At 43.7% G+C, this 21,427-nt stretch overlaps 1 protein-coding gene across 1 annotated transcript in view; it reads left to right on the top strand.

Annotated features, from left to right (window-relative positions):
• Positions 1-21,427, top strand: part of cdh23 (cadherin-related 23) — a 967,008-nt gene that overhangs the window by 164,460 nt on the left and 781,121 nt on the right. Inside the window, exons 5-6 of the mRNA XM_072583543.1 lie at positions 11-58; positions 7,650-7,742. Coding sequence (XP_072439644.1) covers positions 11-58; positions 7,650-7,742 — 141 coding nt within the window. The remainder of the gene's footprint in view (positions 1-10; positions 59-7,649; positions 7,743-21,427) is intronic.

Below are 21,427 nucleotides of genomic sequence, written 5' to 3'. Positions count from 1 at the left end.
TTTTTTCCAGGAGATTTCAGAATTGCAAGTAGAGTTCTCCGTCAGTGACAAGCAAAGTGTAAGTAACAATTTGGCTCTTTTCTAAATGAGAGACTTGAGCAACTTAATTTCCTTCAATAAAAGCATAATGCTATGGACGTGAAACAGTAATAGAACAGAAAATGCTGGGAATGCTCAGCAGGTCTGGAAACATTGGTTTAGAGAGAATCAGAGGTAACATTTAAAGTTTGATATGACTGTTCTTCAGGTCTCCTTGACATGATGTGAAGGTGAACAAAGATGTCCATTTTTATTTTCGATCCAATTTGATGAGTATATTTATGGTGTAGCCCTTTCATAAAGGGTTGTGGTGAGCTGTGAGGTGGAGAGCTGGAAAGTTGTTACTTTGCCTCCTGGCACAGAAGAGATTGATTTGGTCTTTGGAAACTTGCTTAATTCGAGGAGGTTGTGGGTTGCATTTTTTGCTGGTTTCCCCTGAATTGCTTTTTTGACTTTTTTATGGCTTTCCCTAGCTGTTGGTGTTGGGGAGATTGTTGGATAAAGTTCTCCTGAAATCTGGATCAGATGTTTAGATACAGGTCATTCTGCGGGAAAGTGCATTTTGTTAACGTGAATTCACTATAACGCGACTGATGTATTGGGGACATTAAAGCACAAACTTATAAAATGTGTGTTGGCTGTAATGCAATTACATCGCCAACATTTTAAGAGCTGTTTCTAAAATATCATTTTTCTAAAATGTGGAGTTACACAAGAACACAACCATCACATTATAAAAGAACTACCTAAACACCCAATTGTCTTGCCTCGTCCTCCTTCCCATCTGTGTTTTCCAACAGTGCATGAGTGCACCAGTGTATTAGAGCAGAGTTCTGAAGAAGGGTCATTGGACTTGAAACATTAACTCTGATTTCTCCCCATAGATGCTGTGGGACCTGCTGAGATTTTCCAGCAATTTCTGTTTTTGTTTCACATTTCCAGCATCCACAGGTCTTTCAGTTGTTTCTTGTCTAGTATTATGATGGTAGTTTAGTGTTTATGGAAAGTTATTAGAACTCTTAAGATTAGAACAGTAATAAAGTGATCCTCTGATAAAGCTTAGGAAGACTGTCGGTCCTGATTTGAAAGCAGTAACAGTCCCTGCATTTTAACTGCACCGTTTGGGTTTCTTACTATCTAACAATCTCCAAAATAAAAATGGACAAAATTGTACAAAGGGACAGTCAGAAATTGTGTTTCAGCACCAAGACCAGAATCTGATGCCCAATCGACTCCCCAGAACAGCAGTACATCGGTTCTGCTGCAACACTCGTTTCTTCAATGCAAATTGGCTAGAACACAATCAAAGGATTTAGACCATTATTTGTAGAACATAAACATTCCTTAGCTGTGTTGGCTATAAAGTGATTCCAGTCCCATTTGTTTAAATGGTGCAACTATTATGCAATTTTCTTATTACACGGGATTGCAAAGGAATGGAATCCTGTGTTATATCAGAACAGACTGTATGTAGCCTCACAGCCATTCACCTTGTTCTGGAAGTACACTGCCTTTCTACAATGGGGTGGGATTTTGACAAGGTGGGGATTCTCCAGCCGAGCTCCAGCTGTGTTTGTAAACTTCCATTTTCCGGCTGAAGACATTTCCTAATTTTAAAAGGAACACCTGCAAGAAGTGTGGATATTCCATCTGGATTTGCTGATCACTTACTCTGTTGGTGTCCATAATGTCATGTCAAACTTGAAACATTGCCTCTGTTTCTCTCCACAAATGCTGCCAGACCTGCTGAGTTTCTCCAGCACTTTCTATTCTTATTTCTCATTTCTAGCATCTGTAGTACAGCGTGTTTATTTGCTTATTCTGATAAGAGGACAAAGATGTTTCAGCTGCCGATATTTCTTTTGAAAGCCAAGGTTTGTTTTATTTTTAGTTCAAAATGTTTTTCTCTTGGAAGGAGAATCCTATGATACAAGTGAAAAATGCTGGAAAATGTCAAGCCCCTCACAATCTTATAAGTTTCAATGAAATCACCTTTCATTCTTTCAAATACCAGAGAATATTGATCCAGTTCATTCAGCCACTCATCATAGGACCAAGATGTGGCGGTGCCAGTGATGGACTTGGATAGACAAAGTCAAAAGTCACATGACACCAGGTTATAGTCCAACAGGTTTATTTGAAATAACAAGCTTTCAGAGCGTTGCTCCTTTGTCACCTGATGAACAACCAGCGCTCTGAAAGCTTGTGATTTTAAATAAACCTAATGCCCTATAACCTGGTGTTGTGTGACTTCTGACTTCATCATTGGACAGCTAAATTACTGCAGGGACTAACTTAATGAACCTTTCCTTCCTAACTCCAAAGTTATAGAAATCCTTAATATGGAGACTTCTGGTAAAGTGTCACCAAATACCTTACTCTCTTGTGCAAGAATTTGAGTGGCACTCTCTTTGAGAAACCAACTTTTATTTTAAGACAGCCGCTTGACCTTTGTAAAGCCTAGCCTCTTTATGTGCTCTGTAATAGGCTTGGCCTCAAACCCGTGACTTGGCACAGACTTCGGAAAGTGTCCAGTTGTCAAGGCATTTCCCTTGTAAACGCCATCCTATTGCGGGACAATCAAAGCAAAATATTGCAGACGCTGGAGACTTCAAATAAGAATGTGAATATTCCACAGACTGAACAATTGAGTTATAGACAAGCAGGAGGCTGGAAGAACACAGGGAATACCTGAAATGTTGACTTCTCCACCTCCTGATGCTGCCTGGCTTGTTGTGTTCTTCCAGCCTCCTGCCTGTCTACCCTGGATTCCAGCGTCTGCAGCTTTTTTTTGTCTCTGAAAAATTTAGTTAGCATTTCGAGTGGAATGTGATGTTGGTATCAACTTCAAACTCTAACTGTGTCACACACCAGGCTGCCAGGTGATTGCAAACATATTATTTTGTGGCATTTTCCACCTTAAGGATCATATGGATTTTACAGCATGCCAGCACATGCTGTCACTTGCTTTGCTTAAGGCAACTCCACTTTTCCATGGTCCAAGTTCCACATTCTCCAACACTCACTGAGCAAATGGCTTAATTGATTTTTTTTGTTGTCGTGAATATTTCATGCTTATGAGCAATGCTCTCTTTGAGGAACAAGCTGAAAGCTCCTCCCCCAGGTCCTCTTCCAATTACCACGCCAAACCTTTTAACGGGACCATGTGGTTGAGCTAATCACCTGCAAACTCCAAGGTGGAACGTTTTTGAGGAAACTTGGACTCCCAAGAGGTCCCCTCATTCTGGATTCCTTCACCAATGGAAGCATGATCCCCATTTCCACCTCATCAAAACCCTGCACAGTTTTGAAAACTTCTGTTGGGCTCCTCTTTCTCAGAGTAAAGGATCCCTGTCTGTTCCATCTTCATTCTGCAACTCTCATGCGTGGACATAGTTTGAGATATGGATCCTGCCATCAAGAAATTGCTGTAGCTGTTAAGACTCTTTCAAGTAGAGATAATGTCAAAACATTTTGTTTTCAAACTGTCACCTGTTCCTACATTCTCCACATTTTACAGTACAACATAAGTTTTATTGATTAATTCACCATCCCACTTGTTCACAGTGTACATATCACACTGGCAGCTCCCTGATGTAGACAGATATGAATTCCATTAACACTCAGGCCTTTGTAAAACCCCTTTCTGCTTTTAACACTTTTTTTCTTTAGATCTTGTACCTTCTGACCGAATCCAAAAGGTCGTTTAGACAGAGTTCATTTATTGATAGGTTTCCTGTCGTGTGCTTTTTGTTCCTGCAGTACTGTGAAATTAGACCATGTTCCTTTTCCATAGAACTCTATCCAATCCGTGAAATTGTGATGAAGCCATTCTTCTCTCTCCTTTGTTTAATTTTCGATGCATTCGCGATTTGAACACTTTCATTTATTTCGCACAGTCTGTGCAGCGCCAATACTCATTAAACCCAAACTGCTTGTCTCTCCCGAGCTCAGTAATCTCCTGCAGCCTTCCAAGATCTCCGCACACCTCCGGTTCTGGCCTTTGTGTGTTGCTGTTGTCCAATCTTGGTGGCTGTGTCTTCAGGCACACAAGCCCCAAACAGTGGAGTTCCCTCCCTCAGCCTTTCTGCATCCAACGACCCAGCACTCTCCCACAACAGCTCTCCACCTTTTCCTTCCATTCCAAGTCTCGGAGTCTGCAGCTTTAACCTCGCTGCGATTACCATCACTTACGCCTCTTGTATGGCTTCTAGGCCATCCTAGGTGCCTGTGGTGCTAATAGAGGCTCACACAATGAGCACAGGGCTGTTACCCCAATTTACCCTACTGTAGGGATGGTTCTGAATATCCTTTAACATGCTGCTTAAAACCACTGTCTTTGACCAAGTCAATCCACATATCCCCTTGAGTGGGTCACTATCACATTTGTTTGTGTTCCTTCAACACATCTTGGATCGTTTTGCAACACTAAGGGTGCTTTATAAATGAGCAGAATCCCGACAGTCTGAAACAAGCCATTTAACCCGACAAGTCTACACCTCTGAAGATTGTCCCACCCAGGCCCAACCCCCTACCCTATCGCTGTAACCCTTCAGTTCCCATGGCTAACCTATACATTCCTGGACAATTTAGCACAGCCAACCCACCTAATTTGCATTTCTTTGAACTATGGGAGGAAACCAGAGCACCCAGCAGAAACCCACACAGACAGCATGCAAACTCCATACAGCCACCTGAGGGTGGAATTGAACCCAGGTCCCTGGTGCTGTGAAGCAGCAGTGCTAACCACTGAGCCACTGTAAGCTATTGCTGTCTAATCAGCTGTTTTGCTGCTTTTACAGTGAATTGTGCAGTGTGACAATGAATCAAGAGAGTGGTGCTAGAAAAGGGCTTATGCCTGAAATGTCGATTCTTCTGCTCCTCAGATGCTGCCCGACCTGCTGTACTTTTCCAGCACCACACTCTCGACTCTGATCTCCAGCATCTGCAGTCCTCACTTTCTCTTAGTGTGACAATGAATGCCATGGCTTGTAAAACTCGTGAAGTCCACCGTTCTCGTGATCTTGAATATCAAACCATCAAAATCTTGAAGTTACAAAAACAGAAGTTGCTGGAAAAGCTAAGCAGGTCTGGCAGCACTTGTGGAGAGAAATCAAAATTAATGTTTCGGGTTGTGTGATCCTTCTTTAGGTTCTGAGGAAGGGTCAATTTACCTGAAATGTTAACTTTGATTTCTCTCCTCGGATGCTGCCAGACCCGCTGAGTTTTTCTGAGCTGGTTTCTGATTTCCAGCATCCACAGTTCTTTGACTTTTTACATTTAGCTTGAAACCATGAGGCCTGGGTTCAAGTCCCAGAGATGTGTAAGAGCAGTTTGTGTTCATGTTTCTGTTTACAACATCCACACTTCTTTCAGTTTTTAAACCTTTTGAAGTTGCTACTTTTCAACTGACCACAGCACCTCATCACCACATGTCGGTTCATAATGTGTGTAACCTTTCTTCAAACCTTTCGCTGGGATGTGGGTATTTTGACTGGGTTAGCATTTATTGGCCATGCTTAACTGCCTTTTGAAAAGAGAGGTAGTGAACTGCCTTCTTGACCTCTGCACTGTGAGCGAGCCCTGGGACTTTGACCCAGAGACACTGAAGGAGCAATTACACTTGCCAGTCAGGATAGTGTGAGGTTTGAAAGGGAAGTTGATGGTGACAGTGTTCACTTGTGTCTGCATCTCTTATGGTTCCACATGACAAAGGTCATTCGCTTGGAAGGTGCTGTCAAAGGACCTTTTGTAAGTTGCTGCAGTGCATCTTTTAGATGGTACACACTGCTGCCTCTGTGCATCGGTGGTGGAGGAAGTGAATGGCACTACAACCACAAGCAATCATGCCGTCTGCTTTATCCTGGACAGTGTGGAGCTTCTTGAGTGTCCTTGCAGCAGCACTTACAGAATCATAGAATCCCTACAGTGCGGAAACAGGTAATTTGGCCCAACCAGTCCACACCACAACCCTCTGAAGAGTAACCCACCCAGACCCTATCCAGGTGAATGGGGAGTATTTCATCTCACAGTCCTGAGCCGTGTCTTGTAGGTGGTGGGCAAACTCGAGGAAGTCCAGAGGTGAGTTACCCATCTCAGAATTCTAAGTCTCTGACATCAATTGTCCTTTGCTTAGGACTTAGCGTTGTTTTGGCTTAATTGTTGCCATTTAAGAGTCCTCCAATTCTAGACAAGTGATATGGAGCTGTAGAGCATGGAGACAGTCCCTACAGTCCAACTCATCCATGTCAACCAGATATCCTAAATTAATCTCGTCCCATTTGCCAGCATTTGGCCCATATCCCTCTAAACCCTTCCTATTCATACACCCACCCAGATGTAATTATATCAGCCTCCACCACTTCCTCTGGCAGCTCATTCCATACACGTACCAACCTCTGTGTGACAAAGTTACCCCTACGGTCCCTTTTAAATCTTTCCCCTCTCACTTTAAACTATGCCCTCTAGTTTTAGACTCTCCCCATCCTTGGGGAAAAAACTTTGTCTATTTACCCTTCCCATGCCCCTCATGATTTTATAAGCCTCTATAAGGTCACCCCTCAGCCTCCGATGCTCCAGGGATAACAGCCCCAGCCTATTCAGCCTCTCCCTATAGCTCAAACCCTCCAACCCTGGCAATATCTTTGCAAGTATAGGCCAGTGACATGAGATGGGAGTGAGATTCATGGAGCTGCTTCTCTCAATTGAATTTTCATCTGGTCTTGATATCATTATGTAAACTTATCCCAGAGAATTTCCCTTCACTTCTGTTGCTTCTCCTGGTTGTCACTATGAATTATACGATAAGACAACACAGGAGGAGACAATTAATGTCAGTGCCGCTAATGTGCAATTGATGTAAGATTTGGAGTATAGACTTCTTATAAGCTTAAACATAATCCTCCTAACTGAACGTTCAAACAGGACTGCTTCCAGAAAAGATGTGCTTGCTTTCACAAACATGATAGCAATTTTTGTGCCAAATAACAGTCAATCAATATGCTCACACTTGTTTTTTTGTTTCTTTTAACTTGGTAACAGTGTATGGAATCTTGTCTTTAAAACAACAAACCCGCTTTTATAATGAGTACAGGTGATATGGGGCTGTTTAAACATTGATGGGGTTTAAATATTGCAGGGGATTGTATTGCTGTGCTGGAATATTTTGAATAAAAAACAGCTGAAGCCAGGTTCTGCTCAGTGCAGGTTTAAATATTATAATGAAATAATGAAATGAAGTTGTATTCATCAGTGTTCCCGAAATATGATGTCGCTGATTGTGGTTCCTTGTACTGATTAGGTATACAAGATCATAACTGGCTTCACAGTGAGTGATCTGCATGAATTAATCAAGCTGTTTCACACTTAGCATAATGCATATTGATAAGTTCATTGCACAATGCTTTTCTATTTTTGGTGGAAATGGGATAGAGTATGAGTCTCAAATGACAACTTAATGGATGCAAAAGCTATTAGGTGTGTGCCAAAAAGTGATGCTATGTTTTTGTCAGGTGGAGGAATCCATCAATGTCTAATGTTCATTTGATTCATTTATAATTAAGTGAAATGTCGTCCAATATCTCAACATTGTTTTGACTCATCGTTTACAGGTGATTAAAGGCATTGTCAATATTCAGGTTGGCGATGTGAATGACAACCCACCCGTCTTCCACAATCAACCGTACAGTGTCCGTATCCCAGAGGTAGGTGATAAACCCCGAGGAGGAGCTTTGCATTAAAGCCAATCGGAGCTCCGTCCTTTGTATTTTGGCAAGCGTCTTTGAGCTAGGTGAATTTCTGTAGGTCATAGACTGTGCTGCCTTGGTTCATTTGAATTCTGCATTAACCCAACAACTGGTCACTTGACACAATCTTACTCGCTAGTTAGGGGCATTAGTCTGATTTAAGCCTCCCCTTGGCCCAGTCAAACCTGCTTAGAAGTTACACAATGCTAGGTTATAGTCCAGCAGGTCTATTTGAAATCACAAGCTTTCAGTGCACTGCCCCTTCAGCACTTCTCCTCTCAAAGGAGCAGTGCTCCGAAAGCTTGTGATTTCAAATAAACCTGTTGGACTATAACCTGGCATTGTATGACTTCTGACCTTGTCTACCCCAGTCCAACACCAGCACCTCCACATCAGTCAAACATGAACACGTATCAAATCCGGCTCTGTGAGGGAGTGTTACACTGCTGGGTATGCTGTCCATTTGATCAAATGGAACTGGGCCAAATGGAAATTAATGATTGTGCGACATTATTTGCGGAAGACTGTTTCTTCGGTGAACATCAGTGAAAATGGATCAGATGGTTTTATGCCACTGCTGTCCCTGGAGCTTGCAGTGGAAGAAATGGGAGTGATGTTGACCCGAATAGCATCTGTAATTAGATAAATTCAGTGACTACTCATTGGAGACATTTGAGGGATATGAATAATATATACTTTCTTACAAGGTGGTTGTTCTTGCTATGTGCATTGCCTGTTGGAAGTTACTGCAATGTTGGTGGGCACTGGACAGTATCCTGAGTGAGGATCCCTCCACAGTGAGAGACCTTTGGTTAATTTTACAGATGCAAGTTTGCCCCTGTTTGGCCTGGACCCTTTGATTCTCAAATATTGATCTTTTGTGTTCAAATCTTTCCCTGGCTTTGGACCTCCCAGTCCTACAACCACCTCCGCCCTTTCAACCCTCCAAAAACAATCTCTGCATTTTGTAGCTTTGGCCTTTATGCATATCCTAATTTGAATCACTTCACTGTTTGTGCCTTCAGCTTCCTAGACTGTAAACTCCGGAATTCACCCTCCGTCTCCCCTCCCATTGGAACCGCCATCTCTCTCCTGCCTGCCTTTCTCCGATCTCTTTATGAAACTCCTTTTAAAAACAAAGCTCTGTTTTGTTTTCACCAAGCCTTTTGGCCTTCCCTCTGGCCCATTTATTCTGGGAACTCTGCTGTAAGTGTTTTTTTTTATTCGAAGTGCCTTGCATGCAATGTCTCGTTGAGGCCACACCTTGAGTACTACGTGCAGTTTTGGTCTCATAGCCTGAGGAAGGACATTCTCACTGTTGAGGGGAGCCCAGCAAAGGTTCGCCAGCCTGATTCCCGGGATGGCAGGGCCGATACATGAGGAAAGACTGGATCGACTGGGCTTGTTCTCACTGGAATTTAAAAGAAAAAAGGGGAGATCTCATAGAAATGTAAAATCCTGGTGGGACTGGACAGGCTGGATGGGAGAAGAATGTTCTTTATGTTGTGGAAGTCCAGAACTAGGGGTCGAAGTCTAAGAATAAGGGGTAAGCCATTCGGGACTGAGATGAGGAAGAATTTCTTCCCTGCAGAGAATTGTGAGCCTGTGGAATTCTGTCCCACAGGAATCAGTTGGAGCCAGTTCATTCGATATATTCAAGAGGAAGCTGGACATTGCCCTTGTGGATAAAGGGATCGAGGGGCGCAGGGAGAGGGTGGGAATGGGATCCTGAGATTGTATGGTCAGCCATGATCATACTGAATGGTGGTGCAGGCTCCAAGAGCCGAATGGCCTACTCGTGCATTGATTTTCTATGTTTCTATGTTCATGTTGATTGTTGTAAGTGAACACTCAGATTATGTCAGAAATCAAATTGGTATTAATGTTTACTTCAGAATTTAAGATGTTGAAGCATGAACAGTTTATTGTTTAAAGTTTTCAAAATATTGATGCACTTTATGGACACTGCTACATTTGGTAATGAGCAGACAGAACTGTCTCTCTTGCATGTTCCTCTGCCCACATGATGCTCCACTGCCAAATAATGAATAAAAATCTCTCCAATGGAGGCAATTTCTAACATCTATTTAGCTACGAAAAGAAAAAATTCTTTGCTGTTGCTAAGATGAGGAACGTTGTAAGGTTTTCTTTTGAATCTGCAATTATTTACTGTTCGATCCTTGCAAAGCATGTGCGCACTGGTTGGGCAAATTGCCCATCTTTAATGGACCTCAAAATTGATTGTGAGTCCCCGTCTTGAACCCCTGCAATCCATCTGGTGTAGGGTGACTCTCAAGGCCATTAGGGCAGGACTTGCAGGACTTTGACCCAGTGGCACTGCAAGAGCTTGGATATATTTCCAAGTCAGGACAGTGATTGACTCGGAGGGGAACTTGCAAGTGATGATCTTCCCCTGTATCTGGCCACCATTTTCCTTCCATGTAGTTAAGGTCAGGGGTTTCTGCTGAGGGAGCCTTGGCATGTTGGAGCTGTGTACGTGAGGGATGGTATCAGCACTGGGGAAGGGAGTGACTGTTTAAGGTGGTGAATGGTGAATTTTCCAGGGTGGTGAAGAGCAAAGTGAGCTACTTTACGCTGGAAGGCGTGAAGATCCTTGACAGTTGTGGGAGCTGCACTCATTCAGGCGACTGGGGATGAGTGTTTATCGAGCGATTTGTTGTTGACTGCTCTTATTAAGTGTTCTGAAATCAATTTCCTGGATTGTGTCCAGAGGCACACATTTTCAACAAGGTTGTATGGATGATGTTAGATTTCAGTTCAGAAATGAAGGTAGCAATGTTTGTAAAATCCCATGGGATTGTAAATTATTCAGGAGCAAAGTAACAAATCGCTAAAAGCAAACACCGCAACAATAAAACCGTTCACTGAAAGTCTGCTCAAATTTAGCAGGTGTACAAAATGTTAATTTGTATTAATAGTTGACCATTGATACAGTAAGAAGAATGTGTCTCATGAATAAAAAATTGAGTGTGAGCCAAAGAGGCTCCTCCTGTAAACTGACAAAGAAATCTAATTGGTGATATGGAGTGATATCTTAAATGATGCAAATAAAAACTCAAGGAGTTTAACTGACATGTGAACTTTGTGAGCAGATAAGTGGGTGTGAGTACCCAGTGTCTTGGAGAATGTTCTCTCTCTCTCGCGCTCTCTCTCTCTCTCTCTCTCTCTCTCTCTCGCACCTGTACTCTCTTGCTCGCTCTTGCGCTTGCTCTCAGGAGCTGGTTAAAGCAGACTCTGGTCACCATGCTCTTTGGTACAAACACCTGGCTGCGATTCTGGTCAGTACACACTGATCATCGTTAATGTGACAGCAGCTTCTGTTTCTGGGTATCCACAAAATGTCCTTATGCATGAAGTGAAAACAGGAATTTCTGGAAGAATGCTCCCATACTTTCTTAATTTATTTCAGATCATCTTCTGAAGTCCTGTGCTTCCTGACACACCCCGTCAAAGATTTATGGTAATATCTTTAGTGTTTGGAATTGATCCATTTTCACAGTCGGTGACTTTACATGTGTTACCAAAATGGCTCAGGATCAATGCAGGGGAAAAAAAATCCCATTACATGTCTACGTTTTCCTTCCTGGGGAGACTGCTGCAATAGATTTTCTAATCCATTAGAATTTCATCAAAATCATTACCAGAAGCTGAGGTTTACAGAACAAAATGAAGCAATTTGTAATAAATTTAATCTGGAGAATAGTTTCAATTCTTAACATTTTAAACACTTCATTCATAATAAAATCCAAAATACCTATATTTTGCAGTGTGATTGATTGATACAGCTGTTACTTTGGGATTTGAAACAATGTGGAATCAAGCCCGTCTTGAATTTGTGAACAGGTTTGACCAATAGGGTAGTTCGGAGGGAGTCCTGCATTGTTGGGGAAGTGTTGGTCGCTCACATGGGTTTTAACAACCCTGTCATGCCGTGTTCAAATATTCAGGGAGTTCTGCTAATGTCCAGACTCTGCATTCTTCCATCAGTCAAGAGTGTATGAACTAAAAAAAGAATCTGTCCACCTTTTATCGTAACTTACTGTGCTCCAAATGGTGGCTGTGATTATCATTGAATCTCTACAGTGTGGAAGCAGATCATTTGGCCCATCAAGTCCACACAGACCTTCCAAAGAGCGTCTCATCAGAGCTCTGCCCCCTTAACCTTATTCCCTATAATCCTGCATTTCCCATGACAATTTCATCTAATCTACACACCCCTGGACACTATGGGCAATTTAGTATGGCCAATCCACTTGACCTGCACATCTTTGGACTGTGGGAGGATGCCAGAATACCTGGAGGAAACCCACGCAGACACAGGGAGAATGTGCAAGCTCCATACAGATAGCCACCTGAGGCTGGAATCAAACCCGGGTCCTAGCGCTATGAGGCAGCAGTGTTAACCACTGTGTCATTCATTTCCAAGAAGGTGAACGTGTGAGAAGCACTTGAATTGGTCTCTGATTTATTTCCTTTACAATGGTTGTTACATTCTCCAGTTGGAAATGTTCAGAGTGCAGCAACACTAACTTCTCATCGACACATCTTGCAAGTTTTTCACGGCCTTTATTTTTCAATGGGCATATGAAGCAAATGTTGGGATGATGGTTGTAAACTGTTGTCCTGCATGATCCCTATCTGCCATGTCTTCATACCCCACAACCCTCTGAGATCTCTGCACTCGGACACTTCTGAATCCTCATTTTGTTCATGTCTCCATTCGCACTTGCTGAGCCCTCGGTTCTGGATCTCTGCCTCTACGTTTCTCCATCTCTTACGTGGAACAATAATAAAAAAAAAATCAGAGGGTCACAGAAATGGAGAATGGCCTGTGGGATTCTGAGGTACAGAGGGACATAAGTCACATAGAGGTTGATATTTAGTCACAACACTTAGTCAAGAAGGTGGATGGGATTATTACAAGAGGAATGTAAAAATAATGAATGTTATGCTTCAATTATAGAGGGCATTGTAAAACCACCTCTTGGATGCTGTGTGCAGTTCTCTCGTTTAATTGAAGGATGTTAAAGCACTGGAGGTGGATCATGAGGAAGTGTACTAGATCGACACCTGGAATGAGGGGTTTGTCTTCTGAGGAAAGGTTAGATAGTCTGGGTTTTATTATATTAGAGTTTAGAAGCGTGAAGAGTGATCTGATTGAAGTTTGTGAGACCCTGAAAGGTTTTGACAAGGTGGATGTGGAAAGGATGTTTCCTCTTGGGGGGGTCAGTCCAGAACAGAGTTTTTATTAAGATGGTGGTATAGTAGGGCTTCAGAGCCCTGGGGCTGATCCACTTCACTTTTCGTTTCCTTTTCTGTCTCCCCCCCCCATTCCTTGTTAATTCTTTCTTTTTTTATTTTACTTACCTCTTGTTGAAGAGCTCTGTTGTGAAGATGCTACCGGAGACAGTGAAGCGAGCCTGTTGTGGACTCGAGTGAGTCCAGCCCAGCACAGCCCTGGTGACGGCTGTGACGGAGATGAAGGTCGGGTTCCTGGCAGTGTCTCTGTCCAGGTCAGGTGCATGGCAGCGTTGGTAAGTTTGGGCACAGCAGGAGAGCTGGCGGCATTGGCACCAGCTGCACTGGCAAAGTGGGCCCAAAGAGGATTCATGGCGGTGTAGAGTTTGGGCCTATGTGGTAGTTGGCAGCATTGATGGCATCCAAATTGGTGAGGTCCAGTGAGGACTCAGAGTGGTGAGAATATCAATGGAGGCAAGTTGCGCTGAAGAGTGAGCAACTATTGTTCCAGTGGCTGTGACTGAGCACTTAACACGAAGGACTGTCAAGTTGGACACTAGGTCTTTTCTTCTTTATTAGTCTGCCTTTATATTCCATGTTTTGATTTATTTTTCTGTGTTTTAAGATGGCGCTGGGGAACAGCAGCACAATTCACTGGATTTTGTTGCAACGTACACATGACCACAAATAAATTCCATCAGATCAAACTAGGGGCTCTCTGTTCACAATTGGACCTCTCTGTTTTCGGACAGGGCTTAGTGAATTTTGTTTTTTTTTTTGCTGAGGGTTGTAAGACTTTGGAACCTCTGCCTCAGAAGGCAGCAGCAGTGGGAGTCGTTGACTGTTTTGAAGGAAGAGATGGTTAGGCAGGAGAATGCAAGGCTATCAGCAGGAGGAGGGAGTGGGGAATTTGAAACACAAAACAGATCAACCATGATCTTATTGAATGGCGGAACCGGCTTAAGGAACCAAATAGGCTACTTTTGCTCAACGGATTATTTTTGGTTCAATAAAGCATACGATTTCTTACTCCCACACACTATTTAAACTGGCTTTGAATAATGATTTAGTTCTCTGTGCAACTCCCCAATCACCAACGACCAAGATCCACATTTCAGGAAAAGGCTCTTCACTCATTAGAGTTTGTCAGATCAGGGAAGATGACCAGGTGTCATCCAACTCGATCGGGGTTTTAATGTTAGGTGTGTACTAATTCTTATGTTTGGACTTTTGGAGTGAGTGTATACAAGGATGTGGTGTCACTGACTGGGTTAGCATTTATTGCCCAGAGGGCAATGCAGTGATTGCAATGAGGTCAGCCAGGTGGACCTCATAGAATAGGAGTTCCCTGACTGGGGCAGTTATCCTGGTCCAATCAGGGAGCCCTGGCTGACTGATAAGAACAGGAGTGTCAGGCACCAGGCACTCTGGGAGTTAACTCTGATGAGGCTTTACCAGGTCAAGGACACTTCATGGGGGAAAGTAAAGGGTGACTTGGTGACCGGATACCAGCCGCTGTGGAGTTATTTCAGGGAGTTGAGTCAACCACATTGCTGTGGGTCTGGAGTCACATATAAACCAGACTGGGTAAGGCAGACAGTTTCCTTCCCTAAAGGACATGTGCAAACCAGATGATTTTACCGACAGCAAACAGTGGTTTTATGTCATGGTCATCGCTAGACTGGACTCATGTCAGCAGAAAGTGAGGACTGCAGATGCTGGAGGTCAGAGCTGAAAATGTGTTGCTGGAAAAGCGCAGCAGGTCAGGCAGCATCAAAGGAGCAGGGGAATCGACGTTTCGGGCATCAGCCCTTCTTCAGGAATCGTGTGTGTGTGTGTGTGGGGCAGTGGGGTTGATTATGTACACGTGTGTGGGGCAGTGGGGTTGAGTGTGTACACGTGTGTGTGTGTGTATGTGTGTGAGGCAGTGGGGTTGAGTGTGTACACGTGTGTGTGTGTGTATGTGTGTGTGGCAGTGGGGTTGAGTGTGTACTTGTGTGTGTGTGGCAGTGGGGTTGAGTGTGTACTCGTGTGTGTGTGTGTGTGTGGCAGTGGGGTTGAGTGTGTACTCGCGTGTGTGTGTGGGGCAGTGGGGTTGAGTGTGTACACGTGTGTGGGGCAGTGGGATTGAGTGTGTGCTCGTGTGAGCGTGTACTCGTGTGTGTGTGTGTGTGTGTGTGTGTGTGGGGGGGGCAGTGGGGTTGAGTGTGTACTCGTGTGTGTTGGGACAGTGGGGTTGAGTGTGTGCACGTGTGTGTTGGGGCAGTGGGGTTGAGTGTGTACTCGTGTGTGTGTGTGTGTGTGTGGCAGTGGGGTTGAGTGTACTCGTGTGTGTGGGGGGGGCAGTGGGGTTGAGTGTGTACTCGTGTGTGGGGGGGCGGTGGGATTGAGTGTGTACGTGTCTGTGTGGGGCAGTGGGGTTGAGCATGTACGCGTGTGTTGGGGCAGTGGGGTTGAGTGTGTACACGTGTGTGTGGGGTGGCAGGGGGGTTGAGTGTGTACACGTATGTGTTTTGGCAGTGGGGCTGAGTATGTACATGCGTGTGTGTGGTGCAGTGGGGTTGAGTGTGTACACGTGTCTGTGTGGTGCAGTTGGGTTGAGGGTGTACACGTGTGTGGGGCAGTGGGGTTGAGTGTGTGTGTGGGGGGCAGTGGAGTTGAGTGTGTACATGTGTGTGTGGTGCAATGGATTTGAGTGTGTACACGTGTGCGTGTAGTGCAGTGGGGTTGAGTGTGTACATGTGTGTGTGGTGCAATGGATTTGAGTGTGTACACGTGTGCGTGTAGTGCAGTGGGGTTGATCGTCTACGTGTGTGTGTTGGTGCAGTGTGGTTGAGTGTGTACACGTGTGTGTTGGTGCAGTGTGGTTGAGCGTGTACGTGTGTGTGTTGGGGCAGTGGGGTTGAGCGTGTACGTGTGTGTGTTGGGGCAGTGGGGTTGATCGTGTACGTGTGTGTGTTGGGGTAGTGGGGTTGAGCGTGTACGTGTGTGTGTTGGGGCAGTGGGGTTGAGCGTGTACGTGTGTGTGTTGGGGCAGTGGGGTTGATCGTGTACGTGTGTGTGTTGGGGCAGTGGGGTTGAGTGTGTACACGTGTGTGGTGGGGCAGTGGGGTTGAGTGTGTACACATGTGTGGTGGGGCAGTGGGGTTGAGTGTGTACACGTGTGTGGTGGGGCAGTGGGGTTGAGTGTGTACACGTGTGTGGTGGGGCAGTGGGGTTGAGTGTGTACACGTGTGTGGAGGGGCAGTGGGGTTGAGTGTGTACTCGTGGATGTGTGGGGCAGTGGGGTTGAGTGTGTACACGTGTGTGGTGGGGCAGTGGGGTTGAGTGTGTACACGTGGATGTGTGGGGCAGTGGGGTTGAGTGTGTACACATGTGTGGTGGGGCAGTGGGGTTGAGTGTGTACACGTGGATGTGTGGGGCAGTGGGGTTGAGTGTGTACACATGTGTGGTGGGGCAGTGGGTTGAGTGTGTACACGTGTGTGGTGGGGCAGTGGGGTTGAGTGTGTACACGTGTGTATTAGGGCAGTTATTGCTCTCTTGTATTGGTAGTGTCTGTGCTAACAGCCTTGGCACTGGCAAAGGAAGGTGATCTGTTTCCCAATACTGGATGAGAGATGAAGCTGAGACTGGGAGAAGAGGGAGTGTAGGAGATCTAAATGGCTAGAGCATTGCTTTCATAGCAGCTGGAAATGACAAGAACACATGCCAGACTGAAACCTGGCATTTTGTGGTGAGCTGCTGTTAAATATAATCCACACAAATGTCTATTTATTGCAGATTAATTTTGGAAAATCTGTTTCTCTTGCATGGATTTCAGATTAAAACCCATGATTTGTAAAATCATTCACTGTGACCAATCCCTCTTCCTAAGGTCATGCTCCACACTTTTCCAATCTCAATGCTTTATTATCGCAGTTTTGCCAACCTGATGGCAAAGTTAGTTTCAGCCTCTGAACGCACAAGCAAACATTGTGTAACAGGCAGCGTCTCTGCTCATCCAGCCTCTCTCCACATTGATCAGCAGGTTATCAGTGCCATATCTGGTTGGGAATCTTCCTGCTTGCAAAGTGTTTGCTATGCAACAGTATCTTCACCTCAAACTCATTCCACGGCTGCTGGAGACTCGAAACCATGGAAGGAGTAATGTGAAGGCACAGGGAACTGCAGAGAGAGCCTCTGCTTTTCCTAGTGTGGCAAACTGGCAGTTATAAATTGGGGATCAAAGCAATTAAGTCCAAATACTTAGATCATCAGCTCGGATGGTATGTATGAATGTAAATTATTTATGATCCCCAAATTATTTTATGGCTTGGTTTGTCAAATGAAATAAAGGCACATGTTCATAAATTTATCATGGAAATGACTTTACCAATTCCGAAAAATTTTCCTGAGAAAACATAATGATTCTTTTGTCGTTTTAAAGGACCATTGAGTATTGACACAGCTGAAGCTAATTCATGGAGTTAGATGTGACAAACCTCATTAAATTTGCATGTATTCATTTTATGCTAATCACTGTCCTCTGACTGATATTTGAGTCTGGTAATAGAGTTTTATGACTTTCCAATTTTCAGAATGTATTCTGTCTGTCAGGGTGCCCTGCAGTCTGTGTCGCACATTAGTTAAGGACTGATATAGAGGTATAAATATATGTTCAGCTAACCTTCAGTTTCCACTCTGTGCAATAAAGCAGCAATGTCATCAAATGAGAAGATTTTGACAGAGAAGGAATAGAATGTGTCGAATTCCCACATCCGGTGGGTTTATACAATGAAGCTCAACTTGATGACTAAAGTGAGCTGAATGCATTGGGAAAGATTAAGAAGCTTTCTATAAACCTTTGTCACTGGGTCAGAAACTCAAGGATGCTCTCCACCTTAGTTATAGAGAAAAAAACCTGCAGATACTGGAGTCCGAGGTAGACAGGCAGGATGCTGGAAGAACACAGCGAGCCAGGCAGCATCGGGAGGTGGAGACATCAACGTTTCAGGTGTAACCCTTCTCCAGGTATCCAACTCCTGATACTGCCTGGCTTGCTGTGTTCTACCAGCCTCCTGCTTGTCTCCCTAACAGCCTTGACAAAGATTATTTTTGTCCTACAAGCCACAATATTTCAAGGGAATAATCTACCTACACAACCTGGAAGAGCAGCTGGAGATGGGCTAGTGACCTCCACAATCCTGCAAGGTAACTTTTCAAGTCGAGGAAAAGGCTTTGATCACTGCAGTGTTTGCTAGGCTGGGACTCTTGGAATCTTTGTCAAATGTTGCTTCATTTGGAATGTATGTATCAGTGAATTTTGATGTGAAGAGTCTAATGGATACCTCAAATTGTAAAGCCATGAAGTTTCTAGCAGCCCCTATTTTCAATAGGAGTTCAACTTGTCTGTGTGTCACATGTTGCACACAGTGGTGATCACAATGGTCTCTTACTATTTGCAACATACATTCCAAGTTGGATATACAGCCCAAGGACAGAACATCTCTAATTGGAGGTGACTGAACGTGCAAGATAAATGTTTCTCTGTATCCCATGTTTCTCTCTGCGGTGCGCAGTGTATTTTCAATACTCTTGTTCCTCTTTATTGTCCATGCTTCAGAAGGGATGCAGCTCGAGGAGATTCGAAAGTTTGCAACCCCTCAGTGTGTGTTGGCTGAAAGGTCTTAGACTGTGACCCTTCTCCATAGTGTCTCTGGTGGCTGCCTCTGGCTTCCCTAAATCCCTTGGGATGTAGTCCTGCATCTCAGAATGTCACTGGCAGTCATGTTGAGAATGTGACAGTTCTGCTGGCCACGACCTGCGCCAACGTGCCCTGAGGCCACACGAGAGAATTCCAGATCAAACACTCCAATGTGGCACAGATTGGGAATGTGGTGAGTTCCCCAGATTTACAAGTTTTTTGTCTCACGCTTGATGGTGTGCAACATTATATCTAATTTTGCTGCTGCTTCTGCAATTAGAAGTCAACATTGGCACTGACATTGATGCACCTTGCCAAGTGTTAACCCTCAAAGCGACTGTGCACAGCATTGAGGGAACATCAATGTTCTCTCAGCTGCATGGGCTATAAACTCTAGAATTCCCTCTGTAAACCTCGCTGACTCCCACCTCCCCTTTTCCCTTGATCTTGGATATTCCTCTCTCTCCAAGCTGTTGGTTGTATGCCAGAGTATCTCCATAAGAAATGGGAACAAGAATAGGCCATTTGGCCCATCAAGTCTGCCCTACCATTCAGTGGGATTAGAGCTGACCTGACATTCCTCCTGCCCACCGTCCTGCCCTTCCTCCGTAAACCTTGATTCTCTGACTACTTAAGTAGACACTAGAACTCTGCTCTCACCATTCTCTGTGGCAAGGAGTTCCAAAAACACTCTACCCTCTGAGAGAAGAAATTCCTCCTCACCTCAATCTGAAATTGGTGTCCCTTTTTAATTCTGAGACTGTGCCCTCTGGTTCTAGCCTTTCCCATGAGGGGCAGCGTCTTCTCAGCATTGACCCTGTCAATCCCCTTATGGATCCTAAATGTTTCAAACAGTGCTTGGACTGTGTAAAGTTGTGTTCAGTAATGCTCTTGTTAAGTTACTGCAAAGGTTTACTTCATTAATGGAACTGGATGATTGCACGTGTTTGCTGTTACTTGCATTTAATACTGTGAAGAGTATTTTATGGATTTAACTGTTATGCTAATTCAAATAAAATAGTAACAGAGTCTCAAAACTGGCAACTCTGAGATAAAGACTTTGCTGGTTTTTGGATCAGGTGTGATGTGCTGCTACCTTTGATTTCAGATCAGTAACATTGCCTAAGTTTACAGTGAGGGTCTTGTTGCTAATTTTATTCAAACATTATGTTGGTAGAACGGCAGTGATTTCTCCCTGTGCAATTTCAGTAAAAGCAGCTCAGTACCTTTTCCCTTAAGCTGTAGCAGTGCAAAATTTATTATTAACAATTTGTTTGTAATACAAGATATTTATTTTAATTGGGACTGGCTTTACAAAGGGCCATTGGTTTCAGGCCCAGTTTGGCACAAATTAAAAGATCGTAATCCTAGAAGTTGTCTTAGTATCCCAGTACCTCTGAGACAGTCTTAAATTGGGGTGGTGGAACATGTTGAGGTTTCAGGAACAGGATTAATCTCACCGTGAAGTTTAAGATATTGGCCAGTTTGAGATTGGAATTTTTGTTTTTCTGGCAAGTCCAAGCAGTCTGAGATACAATAGTGGACTGCACCCAATGGTATCTTAGTTTTCTGGAAGCTGGTGAGGCATTTTGTTCCTTTTAATAAGAATTTGGAATTCGGTCCGATTGGGATGTCTGATCAGCACAGACAAGTTGGACTGAAAGGTCTGGTTCTGCGCTAGAACTAAAATTTATGTGTGGTCCTTGTAAAAATGTCCGGTTTTTGGCTGTCTGGTTTTGAAATTTTGTATCTATACTGCTCATTTGTGAGCAGAAGTGTTGTGGCTAATTTGTAACAAATCCATCACTGAAACATCAAAGTTTTCTTTGTATTATATGAAGGAGCAGAGGTTAGGTTTACTGATGAAGCTAATTCATTACCACATGTCAGTGAATGCATGCAGCGAAAGTGTTTTAATTAAACTCACACTTGCTGAGCAAATTTGAATTTGGAACAGCCAATTTTACTTGTCTGTATTCTAATAACTTGGAGCATGTTTAACTGTCTTTATTTCAACTTCAGTTTTGAAGAGTGTGTCTTAACATTAGTATTCACTCAGGATCAGTAACATTTTTCCACACTGGAGGTTCAATTGCTTTTTGCTCCCATAATTCCACAGAAACTGTTTTCCAAAGGCCAACAGCTGAGGTAATTTGACTGCCGTTCAAAGGAAGCTTTTTCACTCACGGACACCTTCTGTGTTTGAATCCCTTGCTTATAATCTCTTAAAGTTAGCAATGACCTCCTGCAAGGAGCTGTTGAAGAGGGATTGTCCATTAGGCTGACTAAGCTGACCACACCATTTTGTTGCTTCAGGACTTTTTGCAAATCAGTCTCTTCATAACTTTGTGTCCCCACACCCTGCCACCATTGACTGTCCTTTTTTTCCCTAGACTCTGGGATTTATACTTTAGGCTTTTACCAATCTCAACAAATCTATAAGTAAGACTCGAGATAAGATGAGGTTAATAATTTTGACGTTATTTAAGTGAACACTGTACCAGAAGAGAATTAGTTGGATCCCAATATCTGAAAACATTGGAGAAAATGCCCAGACAGAAAATTAGGGATCAGCACCATACATGGAGAATTTCCTGAATATTTATCTGAAGACATGACATCTGGTAGAAGTAACTAAGATAGGGTTTTAGAAAGAGATGGCCAAAACTAAAGGCAATAAGCTCCTTGTGTTAAGTGGAGT

The sequence above is a fragment of the Chiloscyllium punctatum genome, chromosome 13 (genome assembly GCF_047496795.1).
Source record: "Chiloscyllium punctatum isolate Juve2018m chromosome 13, sChiPun1.3, whole genome shotgun sequence".
In the NCBI taxonomy this organism is placed as follows: Eukaryota; Metazoa; Chordata; class Chondrichthyes; order Orectolobiformes; family Hemiscylliidae; genus Chiloscyllium; species Chiloscyllium punctatum.
This window is presented reverse-complemented; position numbering and strand designations above follow the sequence as displayed.